Genomic DNA, 19804 nt, shown 5'->3' with positions numbered 1-19804 from the left:
GACTTATAGCCCGTTTGGCCAAGTTTCTAAAATCAGCTTATTTTGAGAAGTGTTTTTCTCAAAAGTATTTTTTTAAAAAGTGCTTTTGGTGAGAAGCAGTTTGTGTTTGGCTAATTAATTTGAAAAACACTTTTGAGCAGTAATTAGTGTTTGGCCAAGCTTTTGAAAACTGCTTTTAAGTGTATTTTTCTCAAAAGTGCTTCTCAGAAAAGTGTTTTTGGAGAGAGACTACTTTTTTCCGCTTTTCCAAAACTGCTTCTGCTTCTCAAACACTTTTTTTCCTTCCAAAAGCTTGGCCAAACACTTCAATTTTTTGCCAAAAGTGCTTTTGGCAAAAAAAAAAAAGCACTTTTGGCCCAAAAAAAAGCTTGGCCAAACAGGCTATTACTATCGTTACCCAATGTGCAAAATTTCTAATCACTGTTTCAATTTTAATTGCTGAATACGGATATCAAAAAACCATTAGTGCCAAAAAAAGACTAGTCTATTGTCTAGTTACCAAACTAGATAGTAGATGTATTGACTGTTTAATACATAATGTACTTTCCCTTTCTACTCCCCCAAAAAAATTAGTCTATTGTCTGAAAATGTTACTTCAGAAAAATATACAATCTGGGAGTGAAGGAGACTTAACTAATGCACTCCCTTTATTCTGACAGTAAGCATCAACTAGTGTACGCACTCTTTAGATAGCGAGCTGCAATTTACTAGATGAAAAGTATGCTCTTTCAAATGTTTTGCCACTTTTTAGACCATTAATTTAATGTCTGCAAACCGTTTAATTAATTAGTAATGCTAGTTCCAGAAAGAAATTGATGACTGATGTATGCTTCAATTATGTTATCTTATCTGAAACAAAAGGAAGTCCTTTTTGCTGCATTCAGCCCAGTTGTTTTGGCAAATTGCCATCCATATCAGGGTGAGCTCAATCTCTTTATTGAGGTGTGGATTTTCTTTTTTTTTTTTGGGTGGTGAAAAATGGCTCAAGGAGATAGTTAGCATTTGAAGCAAACATAATTATCTATGAGATGGTAGGCCAAAAGAAGGAAATTATGAGGTGGGTGTAACAAGGATCATAAGATAGGTCACTTTGTTGGTTTGTTGTAGGTATTGTCAATAGTTCGGAGGGATACTTATTCGAAACGTTAAAAAACTGTTTGATTTGATTCTATAAATGATGAAGTATCATGATATTTATATAGTTGCTTGAGTACAAGTCTAGCTTCTTGTTAGGATAATATGCTTGCTGCTTCAATGGTGGTCACATCTCACTGAGGTTAATATAGATTTGTTTACTTCACTGAGATCTAAACTTTAATACCGGAAAGATGTCAACTCTGCCTGTTGTGGTAATGCAAAATTCTATATTTGCTATAGTTATATCAGCCTCCTCGAGTATCATATATACGTTTAAGTATATAGTTTCTCATATTTAAGTTGTCTTTGAGCTTTGAGAGACATGTCTGTTGATATTCATGCATTCATGCATTCATGCCTTATAGCTCAAACTAGCTGGATAACTTCTTGGAGGCATACTTCAACCACAATCTGTTTTCTGGTCTTTTTTGATTTGGTGCGCCAATCTGATGAATCAATTGCTCTGCAGCAAACGATTTTAATGATCTTGCTTTCTAGGATGTTGAAAAAGAATGATAAGTCTTGCATGTATTCGAGTGTTGTAGCCAACAAGCAGGTGTGTTCTTTGATGGCTCGTCATAAAGTACATGTTTTCTTGATTTCTCATTTGGGACTTAGTTTAAGGTCATCACAAACATATATGCAAGATGCACCGTATAACCTGCAACCTGCCGCATAAAACTTGTTTAAACCGGCATAGACCCGCAACCTGCCCCACATCAATTTTTAAAAATATTATTTTAACCTGCCCTACACCCTCCCCACCCCGCATAACTTTAAACCCACCCTGCCCTGCATAGCCTTAAAACCGCACTGCATCCGCACCGCCCTATTTGTCATCCATCTTGGTCGTAATTTAAATTATTGGTTTTATCCAGAAATATTTTTTCCAGTCAACACCGTATGAAATGAACTGGATAGAGGTGCTTTAAAATTTGTCATTTGTTTTTCTGATTGCTTGTGGTCATTGTAAATTTGTAATTACTGCTTCTTTGACTTTTTCACTACTGCATTTCTTTCTCCATACTGTTGTGATTATGCATGCTTGCTTTGAGCCAAGGGTCTATTGGAAACAACATCTCTGCCTGCACAAGGTAGGGGTATGGTTGTGTACTTTCTATCCTCCCAGACCCCGCTTGTGGGATTATACTTGGGTATGTTGTTATAACCACCATGTTTTACTTTGTAGGATAGAATATTAGAGCACCTACCTCAAGGCCAAGAACGTGTTGCTATTTTAGGTGTTTCATCAAAGATATTGACTCATCGTAATGTGAATTTTGGTATTGGGAAAGTATTAGGGGTTAAGCATTCCATTAGTCATGTGAATTTTGGTGGCTCTTTTAATAATGTGTCTTAACAATGTGTTGAAGGCCTAGAGAAGCATGTAACCCTGGAAGAGAAAATGACTGGATATTTGGAGACATAGAAGGGCAGCCCGGTGCACTAAGCTCACGCTCTGTCGGGGTCCGGGAAAGGGTCAGACCACAAGGGTCTAGGAATTTGTCAATTTTGGTAACAACTGGTGCAAACGTGGAATCAAATAGCAGCTCTTTATAAGCTTTAGAAGCTAAATTTTTCTCCTCCCAAAAAAGAAAAAAAGAAAAACAAAAGAAGGTTTTTAGAAGCTAAATATGGTTGTGAGTTTTTCTTAGTCTTGTATGCTTAGCATAATCTTGAACCGTGACGTGATGTTTTCTCTTATTATTTTAATTAGATAGGAGATGATTAGCAGAAGGAATTAAATGGAAGTTACACGAAGATGTACCAACGAGAATAACAAAGTTAGGACGAAGTCACATAAATAGAATTGATTTGGCAGAGGAAGAATGAACTAATAAATCTATAACCATTTCGGGTCCATTTGCCTTGGCCATTTGAGTATATCTGAATCCTTTGTTTGTCATTATGGTAAACGGTACTGGCTTGTGGATTATTTCTTTTGAAAGACAGTTCTTTGCCCTTTAATTTTGTGAAGATAAAAAATTAATTTCTACCTAAAATTAGTACTAGTAATGATATATTTAAGGATTTTTAACATCATTGGCAAAATAAGCTTAAGATCTTTACGGGGACGTGTCCTTGCATCACGCATACGAAAATGATAAGTTTTATCTATCTGAATTTGAAATGGTAGAATTGCATTTGGCATATTTTAATTGTTGTTTCAACGAGTTGATATTCTACATTTATATACTATTAATTAATAATTCTACTATATAAAAAGGGGAATATGTATAAGCATACAAGAGGTCAACTTGTGTGCTTGCTGTCATTATAGTTACTTTTCAGGGCATATTTGTCATCTTAATCAAATTGCTTCATTGGTTGCTTAATTGTTCAAAAATTGAACAATCTTATTGGTCGAAAAATAACTTTAGCAATAACTAAAAGGTAGAAAAGTTGATTTGTATTGCTTTGATTTGCGTGTTACAAAAAGAAAAACTTCCTCTTCATATAGTCAGGGTGGGCATATTTCGGTCGGAACCGAATAAACCGACCGAATAGAATTTTTTTTTTTATTTCGGTTTTTGTTCGGTCGGTTTCGGTTTAAACTTTTAAAATTTTGGTTTTTCGGTTCGGTTTTCGGTTATTAAGTTTTTTAGTTCAGTTAACCGAAAAACCGAATTATTAACATATACGTTCTTTAAGTTATACATAAGCTAAGCCCATAGGTAATAAATTAATACTATTAGGTCCAATCTATCAAAGACTCAACCCAATTAAGTAAGTCCATCAACTTTCCAATCTTAAAGACTTTCAGTCTATTAAAACTTCCATAGCATATGTGATAGATACCGGGAGAATTTAACACAGAGTTGTAATTTACACTATGTTTGAATTTTATGATCCATAAAGTGTGCAAAGTTTAGTCTATTTTTTTTCTCTATAAACACAATATTTCCAACAATTTCGAAGTTTTGGGAAAAATCAACAAATTCACCGATCGTATTATTACATAGAAGGAGTCCAATATGATAATGTTCAAACCGAAAACCGAACCGAAACAGCCGAACCAAAATTAGAATAACCGAACTTATTTCAGTTCGGTTTCGGTTACTATTTTTACAAAACCGAAAACCGAATAACCGAACCGAACCGAACCGACCGAATGTCCACCCCTAGTAATAGATGGCCCAAGCTATTCTATTATAGCCAGGGAACTGTAGGATGAAATTATAACTTGATCTGAGCAGCCAAAGGGATTAATAAATTATTAAAAATAACTAAACTTACAAAAACCCACAAAAAGATAGTTCAATACTCAGATTTTTCAAATAGAATAAAAAACTTTTTCAAGTAAAGTGTGAAGGATTGCATATAGATGTTCATAACACGCATCGGAAGACAATAACAACATGTCAATAGATTGGATCTAAGATGTACCTGGCGAAGAAAGTGTCGTTTCAAATTCTTCGATAGTGCGAAGACTCTATGCGTATCCACACCGAGACTGACCCTTGCTATCAACTCTTTGAATAATGAAACACGCGAACAAATTGATTGAAAAACTTGTGCTGAAACTTTTCTCAAAAATCTCAACTCAAATTAGAAGAACAAGAAACACTTTTCTTGTAATTGTATTCTCTCTTGGCTTTGTATTGCAATTTTACTTTCAAAAAATGTTTTTTCTTTTTAAGAAAATTATGCGGCAAATTTTCTCCATCACCCTTTTTATATCATCACCTATAAACTCTTTTCCTATTTGGTTGAGGTAATGGTTTACTTCAGGTAAAAATTTATTCAAAAATAAACTTCATGGAATTTCTATGGAAATTTCGAATTCCCACTTATTTGGTAACGTGAGGACTGCCGAAACTTTATAGACTTTGCATATCCAATTCTAAATTGGATTCTAATTTATAAACTTTTTATATTAATAACTTTCTAATTGAAAATTACAAATCCTATAAGTAAGCAGCTTGCCGTATCGTTTAACAATCCAATTCCAAATTGGATTTCATGGTTAAGTCTTTAAATAATATTTGTATATATCCTATATATAAAAATATCAATTATGACGATTAGATACATTCTACTATCTAATAAAGCGGCATAAGCACACAACAGGTCAACATGCCTGCTTGTATGCTTGAGGGCATAATTGTCTTTTCGGTTTCATTTTGTGTGACACGTGCTATCTCTGATTTTTCCATTTCTGCCACATTTTAGCAGAGGTACAGCTGCCGCTATGCAAAGCCCAAAGTCACGGAATTCCGAAGAAGGTCCACACTACTATTGTTTCTCGATTTTGATTACTTTCTTAACTCATCTCCTATTTTCCTCAAATCTCTCTTCCGATCTTTTCTACTATCTAATAAAGCGGCATAAGCACACAACAGGTCAACATGCCTGCCTGTACGCTTGAGGGTATAATTGTCTTTTCGGTTTCATTTTGTGTGACACGTGCTATCTCTGATTGTTCCATTTCTGCCACGTTTTAGCAGAGGTACAGCTGCCGCTATGCAAAGCCCAAAGCCACGGAATTCCGAAGAAGGTCCACCCTACTACTGTTTCTCGATTTTGATTACTTTCTTAACTCATCTCCTATTTTCCTCAAATCTCTCTTCCGATCTTCCTCTTACGGCTCAATTTCTGCGTTTCCCGGACATAGTTATCAGGTTAGTTATGTTTTACCTGGAATTTCGATTCTTTTTACCCAACTTTTGTGTACTTCCCTGATAATAAGGGTCTTAATCCAAATGTCAACAATAAAGTATGTTTTTACCTGGAATTTCGATTCTTTTTACCCCAACTTTTGTGTACTTCCCTGATAATAAAGGTCTTATATGTGTTTGACATTTTATAATACCATTGTTTTCATTTGGCAATTAGTGTTGAATTGAACAAGCGAAAGATGGAGTATTCCAACCAAATATTGGGTAGAGGAAATAGGATAACCAAGGATTCTTGACCGGGATAATTTTTTTTGGGTATAACCACTTCTGAAAATTGTACCCACGAGATAATTCCCAGCTTTGTTCTAGAAATTCCATTTTTGGCTGAACGAGTCTTTAGCCATTCTCCTCAACAAGAGATATGCTTATATGATACAAGTTTAAGCACGTTTTTTTTTGTGATTTTAGCTACTATAACTGTTGATAGCCATTACCTGTGGAATTGTTTTTTAAATTTTTTATAATAGAGTACTCGTTATAAAGGTTAACATTTAGTCTTGCCCATGAAATTACATTTGCATCTTCTGTCACCTTTTTAACCATAAAATATAATATGTGTTTTTCAAACATATCATGAAGTACTGCTGCTACAAATATCTATAGGTATAAAAGGAACTTAAACTTGCATAACAGATGGATTCGAAAAAAACAGATGACTTTCTACATGGAGAAAAAAAGAAGGCTGCAATGCAACTCAAACGTCGCGATACTTACAACCAAATATCTCCTGTTAGAAGGGATGCGTTATTGTTATCACGGCGTATGAGAAAACAAGACACTGCAAGGCATAACCTTGCTGAAAATGCAGATGTTGCTGTCTCGGAGCAGCCAACATCATCTTTATACAAAGTAGGATTCCAAAACAAACTGCGCTTGCCATACGAGAACCTCATGCTCTTCTTGAAAAAGGTTATAATGTTGTACTCATTGTACCATACATATTGATAAAGTAGTCTTTTTTTTTCTCCTTAGTAGAATGTGTTTGACACCTTAGTTGTCTTACATGTGTGTATCAATAAAACATTGGTAATATTCTGTGCTCTTATGCTCTATTTTTCTGTAAGTAAAGGTTTAGTGTACACATTTAAAGCTCTTGCCTATTTCTCTAACAGCTGCTAGCCATCAACTTTGTGCAACTACATCCCGCGATAATATGGAAAAAGGAAAAGATATATGCAATCCTCTTGTCATTCACGAAATAGGTAAGCTTACCCTTTATATTTTTTTTCCCAGCGTGCCATAATGGTTGCACATTACTGTTATCTCTGACTGCTTGCATATAAGGATGCAGATCGGGTACATCTGACCACTGTGTTTTGACCTTAAGCACAGTTCCAACTAAAGGTTTGCACAAACTATGTCTTATAAATAATTTCTACAATTAGTGTGCCTTACAACTCCCTTTTCTTCTAATGGTAGTTCTTCAACATTTAGGTCATACATTGTAACGATCCGACCGGTCGTTTTGAGCTTTTGCACCTTGCTCGTCAGTTCTCGGGCATGACTTGCCCCATGTGAAGGATTATGACTTATGTAAATCGTTGGTTTTGATTTTTAGGGTAATCAGAACGAATTTGGAAGAACAGTTCTTAGTTTAAAGATTAAAATTTGAAAGGTTTGACCAAGATTTGACTTGTTGGTATATGATCTCGGATCAGAATTTTTATGATTTGGTTAGCTCCGTTAGGATATTTGTGACTTAGGAGCGTGATCGGAATACATTTTGGAAGTCCGTGGAAGGTTTAGGCTTGAATTAGCGAAATTGAGATTTTGGCATTTTGCGGTTAATAGGTGAGATTTTGATATAGGGGTCAGAATGGAATTCTGGAAGTTGCAGTAGCTTCGTTGTGTCATTTGCGATGTGTGTGCAAAATTTCAAGTCATTCGGACGTGGTTTGGTCGGGTTTTTGATCAAAAGCGTAATTCAGAAGATTTTGAAATTCTTAGGCTTGAATTCGATGCAAATTTGGTGTTTTAATGTTGTTTTGAGTGTTCCGAAGGCTGGAACAAGTTTCAATGATGTTAGGGGATGTGTTGGAATGTTTGGTTGAGGTCCCGAGGGCCTCAGGTGAGTTTCGGGTGATCAATTGGGCCATTTCATGTTTTTAAACTTGCAGAAAACTGCTGAAGGATTTCAGGAAATTTGACCTTCGCGTTCGCGAGGAGGTCCTCGCGTTCGCGAGTAGGTCCTCGCGTTCGCGAAGGGTTAGCTGATGAGGTTGAGGAATTAGCTTTCGCGTTTGTGATGAAGGCTTCGCATTCGCGAAGGGCTAGAGCCTTGTGCATCACGTTCGCGTAGAGTAATTTGATCAGCTGAGCTTGAGGCATTTTATTCATCGCGTTCGCGAGTAGTGTAACGCGATCGCGAAGGTTTAGTCCGAGGAAGCATCGCGTTAGTGATGGGAAGGTCGCGATCGCGAAGAGGAAATTCTGGTCAAGGTTATTTTGTGCTTCGCGAACGCGAGGCTTTGATCGCGTTTGCGAAGAAGGAAATTTTATCTAGGGCAGAATGTTTAAAAATGAGTTTCGCGAGCTTTGGTCTATTTTCTCCATTGTTGAGCGATTTTTGGAGCTTTTGAGAAAGATTGAAAAGGGAATCGAAGGGTAACACTTGGAGGTAAGATTTTTGAACTCTATACTCGATCCTATGTTGATTCCTATTTGTTTAATCATGAAATATGTGGAAATTACCTAAAATTGGGGAATTAGGGCTTGTAATTGGAGACTTAGAAATTAGGATTTGAGGGGCCATTTGAGGTCCCATTTTGATGTTCTTGGTATGTATAGACTCGCGAGAGGATGAGAATTTTACCGATGTGACTTTTATCGGATTCCGAGACGTGGGCCCGGGGGGCGGGTTTGAGCAATTTCGAGATTTTTGATATAAATTGGATATTTTCGAGTGGGCTTTGTTCCCTTAGCATATTTTAATAGTTATGTACTGATTGTGGCTAGATTTGGATCAACCGGAGGTCGATTCGTGCGGGCAAGGCATCGCAGGCTTGAGTTCGGACCAGATCGAGGTGCGTAATGATTGTAAATGATGTTCTGAGGGTTTGAAACCCCGAATTGCATATCGTAGTGCTATATTGATGTGAGACACATGCTTGATGACGAGCGTGAGGTCGTGCACTATTGGGGATTGTGACTTGGTCCATCCCGATAGATGATCTTACCGCGTATTTGACTGAAATCTATTTACTATCATCATTATTTGGGCGGAATGCTATATTTGGGCTTCGTGCCAACTATTTGAACCCTTCGGAGATTTTTTTTATGTTTCCTCACTGTTTTGATTTTATGCTTAAACTCAATCATGTTATTTTCCACTGTTTTCAAAACGCAGCCATGTTTACTTTGCTTTAACACTTGAAATAATATTTCAAATAATATTTTGGGTGAGCATCATGTTTTATTGTTGTCCGAGTGGCTTATGTGATTTTGACTGAGTAAGGCCGAGGGCCTCTGTTGTGAGGATATCTTTTGGGTCGGGCTGCACGCCGCAGTAGTGATACACAGATTTTGATTATGAGGCCGAGGGCCTGAGATATGTACGTCACGAGGTGGCTTGTTAATATGAGGCCGAGAGCCTAGAGATGATTCCACGAGATGGCTTGATATTGCGCTTGGGCCATAAGGGGCCCCTCCAGGAGTCTACATACCCCCAGTGAGCGCGGGTACCCATTGTGATGTGAGATATAGCCCGAGGGGCTGGTATTGCTCTACGTGATTGCCCAAAGGGCTTGTATTGTTCTGAGATATTCCTCGAGGGGCGGATTTGTTGACATTGTGCCCGAGGGGCGAACCTTATGTGCTTATCTTTCTTATTTGCCTGTCATGTACTCGTTAATTTGTGTATTTGTGCCAGAAGGGCAGATTTCTATGCTTATCTGCACTAGTTGTTTTGCATTCATTTGCGCAACTGTTGAAAAAGTCATTTTCAAAGAAGTTTAAACTGAGCTAAGATATTTAAAGAGATTTTACAGCTTCATTGCTTTCTTACTGGTTTTTGAACTGCTTCTATACAACATGTTGATGCACTTTTCGTGATTTCTGAACATTCAAACTTTAGTTATGATTGTTACACACTGAGTTGGAGTACTCACTTTACTCCCTGCACCTTGTGTGCAGATTAAGTATTTTTAAACTCGGTAGCGGGTATTGGCTGATCAGAGGCCGAGTCATTGGAGTTTAGCAAGGTAGCTGCCGGCATTCGCAACACTGCTTTTCTCCCTCTTGATGTCCTTGGACTATATTTAGCCTATTTCAGAACTTAGTTGTATTTTAGACCTAAGTAGATGCTCGTAACTTGTGACACCCTGTTATCGGGCTGTGTTTGCGCTGTATTCCGCACATTATAAAATCTTTTGCTTAGTCTTTGGCTTATTTACTCATGCTTAGACTGTTTATAGATGTTTAACTGTTTTAAATATTGAACTGAGACTAGTTGGCTGGCCTTGTCTTCACGAGAGGCGCCATCACGACCGGGTCCGGGTTTAGGGTCGTGACAAGTTGGTATCAGAGCCTAGGTTACATAGGTCTCACGAGGCATGGACAGGTTTAGTAGAGTCTCACGGATCAGTATGGAGGCGTCTGTATTTATCCTCGGGAAGCTGCGGAACATTTAGGAAAACTTCACATTCTTGAATTCTTATCATGCACCCTTGGTTAAGCTTGAAAAGTAACTCTTTGAATTCCTCCACGCGTTCGTATGCGCGCATGAGCGCTTAGTATCAGATGTGCATCGATGGCTTGTGATTCCCTGATCGAGGGGCAAGATGTGATCTCTGTGAGTTGATGTTGGGCCAGTCTGGAGGACTTGAGGCCGGAATTTGCCTATAGCTTGAGCACCGAGGTGCTGATTGTGCGAGCAAGTGTTTTTGAACTTATATGGTTGGTATTGTCCCTATTAGTGGAAGTGACGGCTGGATGGCTATGTGATGAGTATGTTAGTACTGCGAGATGTATCCATATGATTGGAAGTGACGAGAAGGGTCTGCTGGAGGATAGAAGAAGTATTATGCGTTTGATTTCCATCTTGATTCGAGGTATAGTCCCGAGTTATGGGCGTGTGAAGAATCTTTTCATGTTTCCCAAATGGGAGTGAAGTAAATTTCATGTTGTGCTATGAGTTCAGACTCAGGAAGACTAAGTGACTGTGTAAAGTTTATGACCGTGGAAGGTATGCGGAAAGGTTAGTTCGAGGCAAAGCAGGTGGGTTATCTCCTGCGGAGTGTTCGGAAGTTTGTGCGATCTTTATGTTGTCTGATAGAAGATCCCATTTGCAAGTGAAAGATATATGCTGTAATTTAAATTGGGTCGCTTAAGAGAGTGGGTTTAACTGTTGCGAGAGTGAATGCGAGATTTGCAGAAGATTTAATGTACCTGATGATCTGTGTTTTCCCAAGCTTACGAAGGATTTGAGTTTAATCTCACTATGGTATTATGGCAGCAATAAAGTATATGCGTTATGAGTTATTGAGTGCGTTTTGATCTATGGCTTCGAACCAAGTAGGGGAGTCTGCTATTGATTAGTTGATTGCACGGTTATGTGCTATGTTGGTCCCAGTTCGAGGGGTTCGGGTAAATCACTTATGGCATATGAATATTGAGACCGAGGATGGCTTGAGTAAAGCAAAATTCTTAACAAAGGATATAGTATGTTTCATAGGTGTGTGAGAATCACGGAATGTCTTGAATTGTTGTTGGTAAAGGATGCTCGGTGCATAGAGCAGGAAGTTGATTGGTTGTAATAGAATGGTGTCACATTCTGCGGTGTCAAGTGCTAATAAGGCATGGGTTGTTCGGTTCGTTTGATCAGGCTAATTGCAGTTTGAGTAGAATGGATGACTCTCAAGAATGGTTCTAATAGGTTCAAGATTTTTCATCTAACAATTGGGTATCTTCAAGTTGTATATGTGGATAGAAATTGAGTTTTTATTGGGAGATGTCAAGACTAGTGGTATTTTCTATATTAATTATGGGATTCTATATATCAGTATCATGAAGATAAAGGTAATGGCTCTGGATTCGTAGGAAGTCTCTTCAGGGTAAGTATTTTGAACGCGATGCTGTTGGGACTATCAGCGGCTTAAGGACATAGGACAGTGTGGTTTTATACTTGGGTCTCGTGCGGTAAGTCTGGGTTGAGGAATTGTGATGTTATAGCAAGAAGGAGTATCAAGTTGAAGGTAAATCAGAAGGGAGCTCGAATAGATGGGACAGCTTGGTAGCAGTCCAGAACGATATGGTAAGGATATGATTAGTTCTTTAGATGCTTATGAGGTAATGAGTTTATATAGGTGTTTTGCGATAATGCTCTTGGGTTTTAGTGGGCTGCATAGCTTGGTTGAGTTAGAAGGATTCAGTTATGACGGTTTAGTTTTGTACGAATGGAATTCGACAAGTTCTTGATGATTCTACCACGGTTAGAGGTGTGCATTTTTCCACGGGCATGAAGAGCATGGGATGTATAGTGATTTTCTCCCAGCTGAGGCCCAATAGAAAAGTTCTTGGCTAGTTGAGTACGTAGTTGCGTGTGGCTCGGAATGAATATGAAGTTCTCATGTTTACCTTAGGATGGTATAGTATATGTGGTGTGTTGTGCAAGACTTAAATTTTCATGTGTAAGGTCACAGATCAGTTCTAAAAGGAAGGTCACAACTCTTAGGCAGCGGGCAATTTCAGACAATTAGAAAAATGAGCTTCAGATAATTAGATAAAGGGTCTTTGGAGGATTAAGGAAATGGTATTGCTAATTTGAAGTGATTTGACGAGGGTATATGTTTCAAAAAAGGCAATGTGATTAAGTTGATGGTACTTTGGTAGTATTACGACACTTTCTTGTTAGATCGATTGCAGATATTCGAGTTTGCTTGGTGGCACAGAAGAATATTAGAGTATCTCTCGTGGAATGATTGGATATTAGAGGTGTGGTATGTATTCGGACGGTGAAAATGGGATCGGATATGGTGATTCATGTGCCATATGGATTTGGAGATGGGGAGTTCTCATATTAAGACTATGTTGTGGTTGTGGGTCACGTGAATCAGCACTGCTTAGTGACTATTGGGGGTTTGGAGACCTGAGCGGATCTTTTGTTGCTTGGTATGTTAGATTTTGGATATGATATTGAATTCAGTCTGGTTGTCTCCGTGTTGTATCATTCTGGACTATTGCGCTAAGGCAGTGCTGGTGGCTATGCCGGAAATGCCACGGATTGAGTAGCGAGGTTCGACGGATTATGTCCTAGTAGAGTGGTTTTATATTTCGAAGACCCAGTGGACGGCTGGGAAGGATTGCCTTTCTTATTTGGGCTTTCTTGATGGATGTCAGTGTATAGACTCCTACCATTGATTCAGTTCCGGCGGTGAAGGACTTTTCGGATGTGTTTCTTGTGGTCGGGCATGTTACTGGGCAAGGTTATTGATTTTGGTATTGATTTAATGTCGGGCACCGTATCGTATGGCACTGGTAGAGTTAAATGAGTTGAAGGAGTAGCTTTAGGATTTCCTTGGTAAGGAGTTCGTTGGCAGGCCAATGTGGATGCGTGTTCTAACTTGAGTCGGCTTGGTTGACTCTGTATTGTATTGTTGAGGGATGTGTTGATTCGATTGTTATTGAGCTTATTAGTAATTTGGGGAGATCTATGAGTTACCTTTCTGTGTTGCGAGGTGTAATAATTTGTTGGTTACATGCACATATGGTGTGGTTCTATTGGGGTTTCATAGTGGAAGTCGAGCGGGAAGGGTATTTGGGTGTTGCTCGGTGAATGGCGTATCGGTTATGCCCTTTCGGGTTTGTGTGGTGTATGTTATTTGCTTCACCGTGGGTATGATGATTTTCTTTGGATCTAGATATCAGATTGCGTGTGGTTGTCGATTTCGAGCATAGTGACCTGAGGTGTTTCCTATGGAGCAGTGTTTGGATAAGATCGCACATCGCAGCGAAGTTATGTGGGGGTATGACTGTCACACCTCCTTTTTCCGCACCCGATGGGGTGCAAGGGAGTTTTTTCCAATTAAAGGACAATCGAAACGGGATTGGTTTAATTATTTCAGAGTCGCCACTTGGGAGATTTAGTGTGTCCCAAGTCACCAATTTTAATCCCGAATCGAGGAAAAGAGTGACTCCATATTACAGTTGTCACACCTCCTTTTTTCGCACCCGAGGGGCGCGGGGTTGTGTGTGTGTTGTGTTGTCGTGGTTGTGTGTGTGTATGTGTATGTGAAGGAGAAGAGGTGGGGGAAGGGCAGCCATGGATGGGGTGTTTGGATGCTTGAAGAAGAAGAAGAAAAGAGAGAAAGAGAAAGGGGGGGGGGGGGGCGGATGAGAGAGAGGGATTTTTAGGGTTTTCTTCCTTTTCTTTTTTTTGTTTTGTTTTGTTTTGCTTTGTTTTTTTTTTTGAAATGCAAGATAGGGGGTGTTGGGTTATGGACCGGGTTGACCCGGTTTGAAATGGACTGGGTCGTTTGGGAAGATTGGGCCATTTTTTGGGCCTGTGGCTTGAAATCGAAGAAGAGGCCCAATTCCGACTTTCTTTATATTTTCGCTCTCTTTTCTTCTTTTTATTTCTCTAAAACTAAATTATAAAAATACTTAAATTATTATTAAGAACTAAATTAAGTTATAAAAGCGCAAATTAACTTCCAATAACAATTAACGCACAATTAAGTAATAATTAAGCATAAAATTGTATATTTGGACATTAAATGCTAAAAATGCAAACGATGCCTATTTTTGTAAATTTTTATTTTTTTGTAAACAAACTTAATTACTAACAAATTATAGAATTAAATCCTACATACAAAATGCGACATATTTTTGTATTTTTTATTAATTTAGCAAATAAACATGCACAGACAAATACAAATAATTATTCAAAATATCACAAAATATCACAAAATTGCACACCAAGGAAAATTATTTTATTTTTGAATTTTTGGGAGTAATTCTCATATTGGGCAAAAATCACGTGCTTACAGCTGCCCCTCTTTGCCCGAAGACACGTAGGGTTTTCGTGCAAAGATAAAGCGAGCGATTTTTGCCCATCCGAGTACTCCGTGTGAAGCATTTTTTGAAAAAGATTTGACCGAACCTTTGCTTCAAAGGTTTCCTACATATCCTGGGCTAAACAGGAATCAGGTCAATGTAGTTCGGGAAGTTTTTGGTAGCTGGGACTACCGTGGGACTGCATTGTTACTGTTGTTGCATGCTATTACTACTGCTTACCGATCTCCTTGTTACACCTTGCTTAAAAGAAAACAAGAAGCTAGGCTATACTGCAATTTTTCTTGTTGCCTTGCTTTCTTGTCTGCTTGCATTTTTTCCGGTGCTTTTCTTCCGATGCTTTTCTTCCTTTCGACACATGCACTTGAGTTTTTGCTGGGACCTCTTATTGCAACCTTCTGCTTCCTGATGCTGGGGATTTTTATTGTTTTCTGCTGGGGATTCCTGTTGTAACCCTCTATTTTATTGTCCTGTGACTTGATCTTGAAATGTATGCCTCTGTTCAATGGGCGGGCTCCCAACTTTAATACTTGAAAATTAATGCTGAATGTGTTCCTCTGTTATATGGGCGGGCTCCCAACTTCAACACTTGAAATGAAAAGAATGAAATGTATGCCTCTGTTATCTGGGCGGGCTCCCAACTTCAACGCTTGAAATATAAAGACTGAAATGTATTCCTCTGTTCTATGGGCGGGCTCCCAACTTCAACACTTGAAATAAAAAGACTGAATGTATGCCTCTGCTATCTGGGCGGGCTCCCAACTTCAACGCTTGGAATGTAAAGACTGAAATATATTCCTCTGTTCTATGGGCGGGCTCCCAACTTCAACACTTGAAATAAAAAGACTGAATGTATGCCTCTGCTATCTGGGCGGGCTCCCAACTTCAACGCTTGAAATGTAATATCTCTATTCTCCAGGCAGACTTCTGACTTTTAAAATTTAAACTATGTGTCTCCGTTCTTCAGGCGGACTCCTGACGTCAAACTTGAAAAATACGTCTCTGTTCTCCGGCGGACTCCTGACGTCAAACTTGAAAAATACGTCTATGTTCTCCAAGCGGACTCCTGACGTCAAAGTTGAAAAATACGTCTCTGTTCTCCAGGCGGACTCCTGACAACTTGCATTTATCCTAATTAGTGCTTGTTTTTCCCTCCTGGAGAATTCCTCTTCAACAACTAATTTTTCTCCCCCTGCTTAATCAAAGAAAATTTCGTCAGTTTAAAACAGTGGTTAGTTGATGGCATTCTTGCTGAAAAATCCTTCCACTGCCTTGCTTTGTGTTGACTAAGTTCCACGCACTGACCCTGAACCGCTTGACTTTCTGACCAACTTTTAAATTTCCCAACCTCTGGCGACCTAAATGCTTTACACTCCTGCTGTTATTTCACTTTTCTGACCTTTTATTTGAGCTTTCGCCTTTCCCACGACATTTCCCAATCATTTCACCGATGAAACTTCCGTTAATTCCCTGTATTCCACTTGACATTAAGTTATTTTTGACATGCTCTGACCACGTTGTGCTTTACAATTCTAGAAGCTGGTAGTGAACTTTGAAGTCCTTTCTGCTTGCATCGAACAAAACTGGCACTGAAACATCTCAGCTAGATAAAAACCCTCAAAAGAAAAATGAAATGATTTTTGAGTTAAGGATAAGAAGAATCCAAAACCAGATGACTGTTTGAAAAGAGAAAGAAAAGAAACTTATCTGAACGAGACAACTAGTACCAATGGTCAAGACATGCATTTTGGATTAATCAGCCCAATCTGTCCAAACAAACAACTCTCAATTGCCGTACCTCATTGCCCAGAACTTCCATCACTTGTTTGATTTATCTAGACCTTAACCTTGTTTCCCTGCGGTACCGCGAAACGGTTTCTATCAACATACCTTTCTCAGTTTTCCATTTCTTATCTCACCTTCGCCTTGAGGTGCCCGTAAAGGTTTTCACCAACAAGACTCTCTCATTTATTTCTCTCAGCTCCCGTCGCCTTACGGTGCCCGTGAGGGTTTTCACCCATAAGACTCTCTCATTTATTTTTGTTCTTCTTGCTCGAACCAGAGTGTTGCCCCTGTCGTGGGTTATTCCTACCTGTTCATCTTGGCATTTCTCAAAACTGATCATAAGGTCTTTCTTCGGTCCGTAATGTAGGCTTTTGGATTGATTTAAAAAGAAAGGTATAAAAGGCTCAAAACAATTCCAATGGGTTCAAATTACAACTTTCGAAATCCAACTTTCATAACAATCACCACTTCTGCCCCAGTTTCTTGCTTGGGGAATTTTGGATTTCTATTTGGTATGACTGAACCTTGGAGTAAGGCTGCCTACGTACCCTTTCGGGATCAAGTCAAACGTAGTTCACTTGGTGTGACTATGTTGTTATGCTTCCCTTTTTTTTTCTTCACTTTTCTTTCTTTTTTTTTTGTTCGGCACTTGTGTTCTCTGATAATGCTTCTGATTCCGAAAGAGGTGTATGAAAAATAAGTAAGGCTCGAAAGGGATAACAAGGGATATGAGTGTTTGGATAGCAGAACAAAATGCCTTCATCATTTCAATCTTTAAGATATGCCAAATATGAACAGATACATTCAGAACATAAAGAAATCATACATAATATCTCTTGACCGCATCGGAATTGATGGTCATTTCTACACATTTTCCTTCCACATCTGTCAAATACAATGCTCCATTAGACAACACTCTGGTTACCACAAATGGTCCCTGCCAGTTTGGGGCAAATTTTCCTTTTGCCTCAGCCCAATGAGGCAAGATCCGCCTCAGTACTAATTGCCCGACTTCAAATTTCCTTGGACGTACCTTTTTGTTGTATGCTCTTGATTCTTCGTTGGTACAGTTGGCCATGACACACTGAAGCCAATATTTTCTCATCGATCAAACTCAACTGCTCAAGACGGCTTTTCACCCATTCATCATCATCGATCTCAGCCTCTGCAATGATTCGCAGAGATGGGATTTCCACTTCTGCGGGTATTACTGCCTCGGTACCATATACCAATGAGTAAGGAGTCGCCCCTACCGAGGTACGCATGGTGGTGCGATATCCTAACAATGCAAAAGGCAATTTCTCGTGTCATTGTCTAGATCCTTCAACCATCTTCCGGAGTATTTTCTTTATGTTCTTATTGGCCGCTTCAACCGCACCATTTGCCTTGGGACGGTACGGAGTAGAGTGCCTGTGAGCAATATTAAACTGCTCACATGTCTCCTTCATCAAATGACTATTAAGATTAGCCCCATTATCTGTGATGATTACCTTTGGGATCCCAAACCGACATATGATATTTGCATGCACGAAGTCAACTACAGCCTTCTTGGTCACAGACTTGAAGGTCTTCGCTTCCACCCATTTGGTAAAATAATCTATAGCTACCAAGATAAATCTGTGCCCATTTGACGCTGCTGGATCAATTGGCCCAATAACATCCATTCCCCATGCGACAAAAGGCCATGGCGCAGACATCGCATGTAATTCTGATGGTGAAGCATGAATCAAATCTCCATGTATTTGGCATTGATGACACTTACGCACAAAATTGATACAATCTCGCTCCATCGTGAGCCAATAATAACCTGCTCGGAGAATCTTCTTTGCTAGAACATACCCACTCATATGCGGTCCGCAAACTCCGGAATGCACCTCAGTCATGATAGTTGTGGCCTGCCATGCATCTATACATCTCAACAAACCGAGCTCTGGCGTTCTTTTGTACAATACTCCTCCACTAAGGAAAAACCCACTTGCCAACCGTCGAATTGTTCTTTTCTGATCACCGGTGGCTTGCATTGGATATACTCCCGCTTTGATGTACTCTCTGATATCATGGAACCACGACTCTCCATCGATTTCCTCTTCTATCATATTACAGTAAGCATGCTGATCACGGACTTGAATCTGCAATGGATCGATATAGGCCTTATCTGGATGGTGCAACATTGACGCCAAAGTAGCCAAAGCGTCAGCAACCTCATTATGAATCCTTGGAATGTGTCTGAATTCTATGGCCTGAAAACGCTGGCAAAGCTCATGCAGACACTGCCGATACGGTATAAGCTTCAAGTCCCGTGTTTCCCATTCCCTTTGAATCTGGTGTACCAGTAAGTCCGAGTCACCCATGACCAAGACTTCCCGTACACCCATATCCACAGCTAATCTCAATCCCAATATACACGCCTCATATTCTGCCATGTTGTTTGTACAGTAGAAACGAAGCCGAGCTGTAACGGGGTAATGCTGACCTGTTTCCGAAATAAGTACTGCTCCTATTCCCACACCCTTCATATTTGCAGCCCCATCAAAGAAAAGTTTCCATCCCGACTTCTCAGCTTGTTCTAATTCATCAATGTGCATTACCTCTTCATCAGGGAAATAAGTTTTCAAAGGCTCATAATCTTCATCAATGGGGTTCTCAGCCAAGTGATCGGCTAATGCCTGTGCTTTCATGGCAGTCCGTGTCACATAGACAATGTCGAACTCTGTAAGTAAGATCTGCCACTTTGCAAGCCTTCCTGTGGGCATGGGTTTCTAAAAAATATACTTCAACGGGTCCAAGCGAGATATAAGGTAAGTGGTGTAAGATGACAAGTAATGTTTCAATTTCTGTGCCACCCAAGTTAGGGCACAACATGTCCTTTCCAGATGAGTATATTTGACCTCGTAAGATGTGAACTTCTTACTGAGATAGTAGATAGCCTGCTCCTTTCTGCCCATAACATCATGCTGCCCCAGTACACAGCCGAATGAACTGTCCACAACTGTTAGATATAGAATCAAAGGTCTCCCTGGTTCTGGTGGGACCAGCACGGGTGGGTTTGACAAATACCTCTTTATCTTATCAAAAGCCTCCTGGCATTCATCAGTCTATTTGACCGCGGCATCTTTCTTTAACAATTTGAAAATTGGTTCACACGTTGCCGTGAGCTGAGCAATGAACCTGCTGATATAGTTCAGTCTTCCCAA

At 39.3% G+C, this 19804-nt stretch overlaps 1 protein-coding gene across 13 annotated transcripts in view; it reads left to right on the top strand.

The window, feature by feature from the left end:
• The first annotated feature begins 5326 nt into the window (after positions 1-5326).
• Positions 5327-19804, top strand: part of LOC107800424 (uncharacterized) — a 49328-nt gene continuing 34850 nt past the window's right edge. Inside the window, exons 1-7 of one of the 13 annotated variants that reach the window (XR_012709468.1) lie at positions 5327-5759; positions 6450-6725; positions 6929-7018; positions 7108-7160; positions 7251-8433; positions 8772-8839; positions 9948-10190. Coding sequence is in view for 3 of the 13 variants with exons in the window: in XM_075253494.1 (XP_075109595.1) it covers positions 6970-7018; positions 7101-7160; positions 8772-8839 (177 nt within the window). In the remaining 10 variants the exon portion in view is untranslated. Of the gene's footprint in view, positions 5760-6419; positions 6726-6928; positions 7019-7100; positions 7161-7250; positions 8434-8771; positions 8840-9947; positions 10191-19804 lie in introns of those variants that run through there. The other 12 variants (XR_012709465.1, XR_012709470.1, XR_012709471.1 and 9 more) reach the window with 12 other exon arrangements.

Source organism: Nicotiana tabacum, chromosome 5 (assembly GCF_000715075.1).
Source record: "Nicotiana tabacum cultivar K326 chromosome 5, ASM71507v2, whole genome shotgun sequence".
NCBI classification, from domain to species: Eukaryota; Viridiplantae; Streptophyta; class Magnoliopsida; order Solanales; family Solanaceae; genus Nicotiana; species Nicotiana tabacum.
Note: the sequence above shows the minus strand (reverse complement) of the source record. Positions and strands in the feature narration are given on the sequence as shown.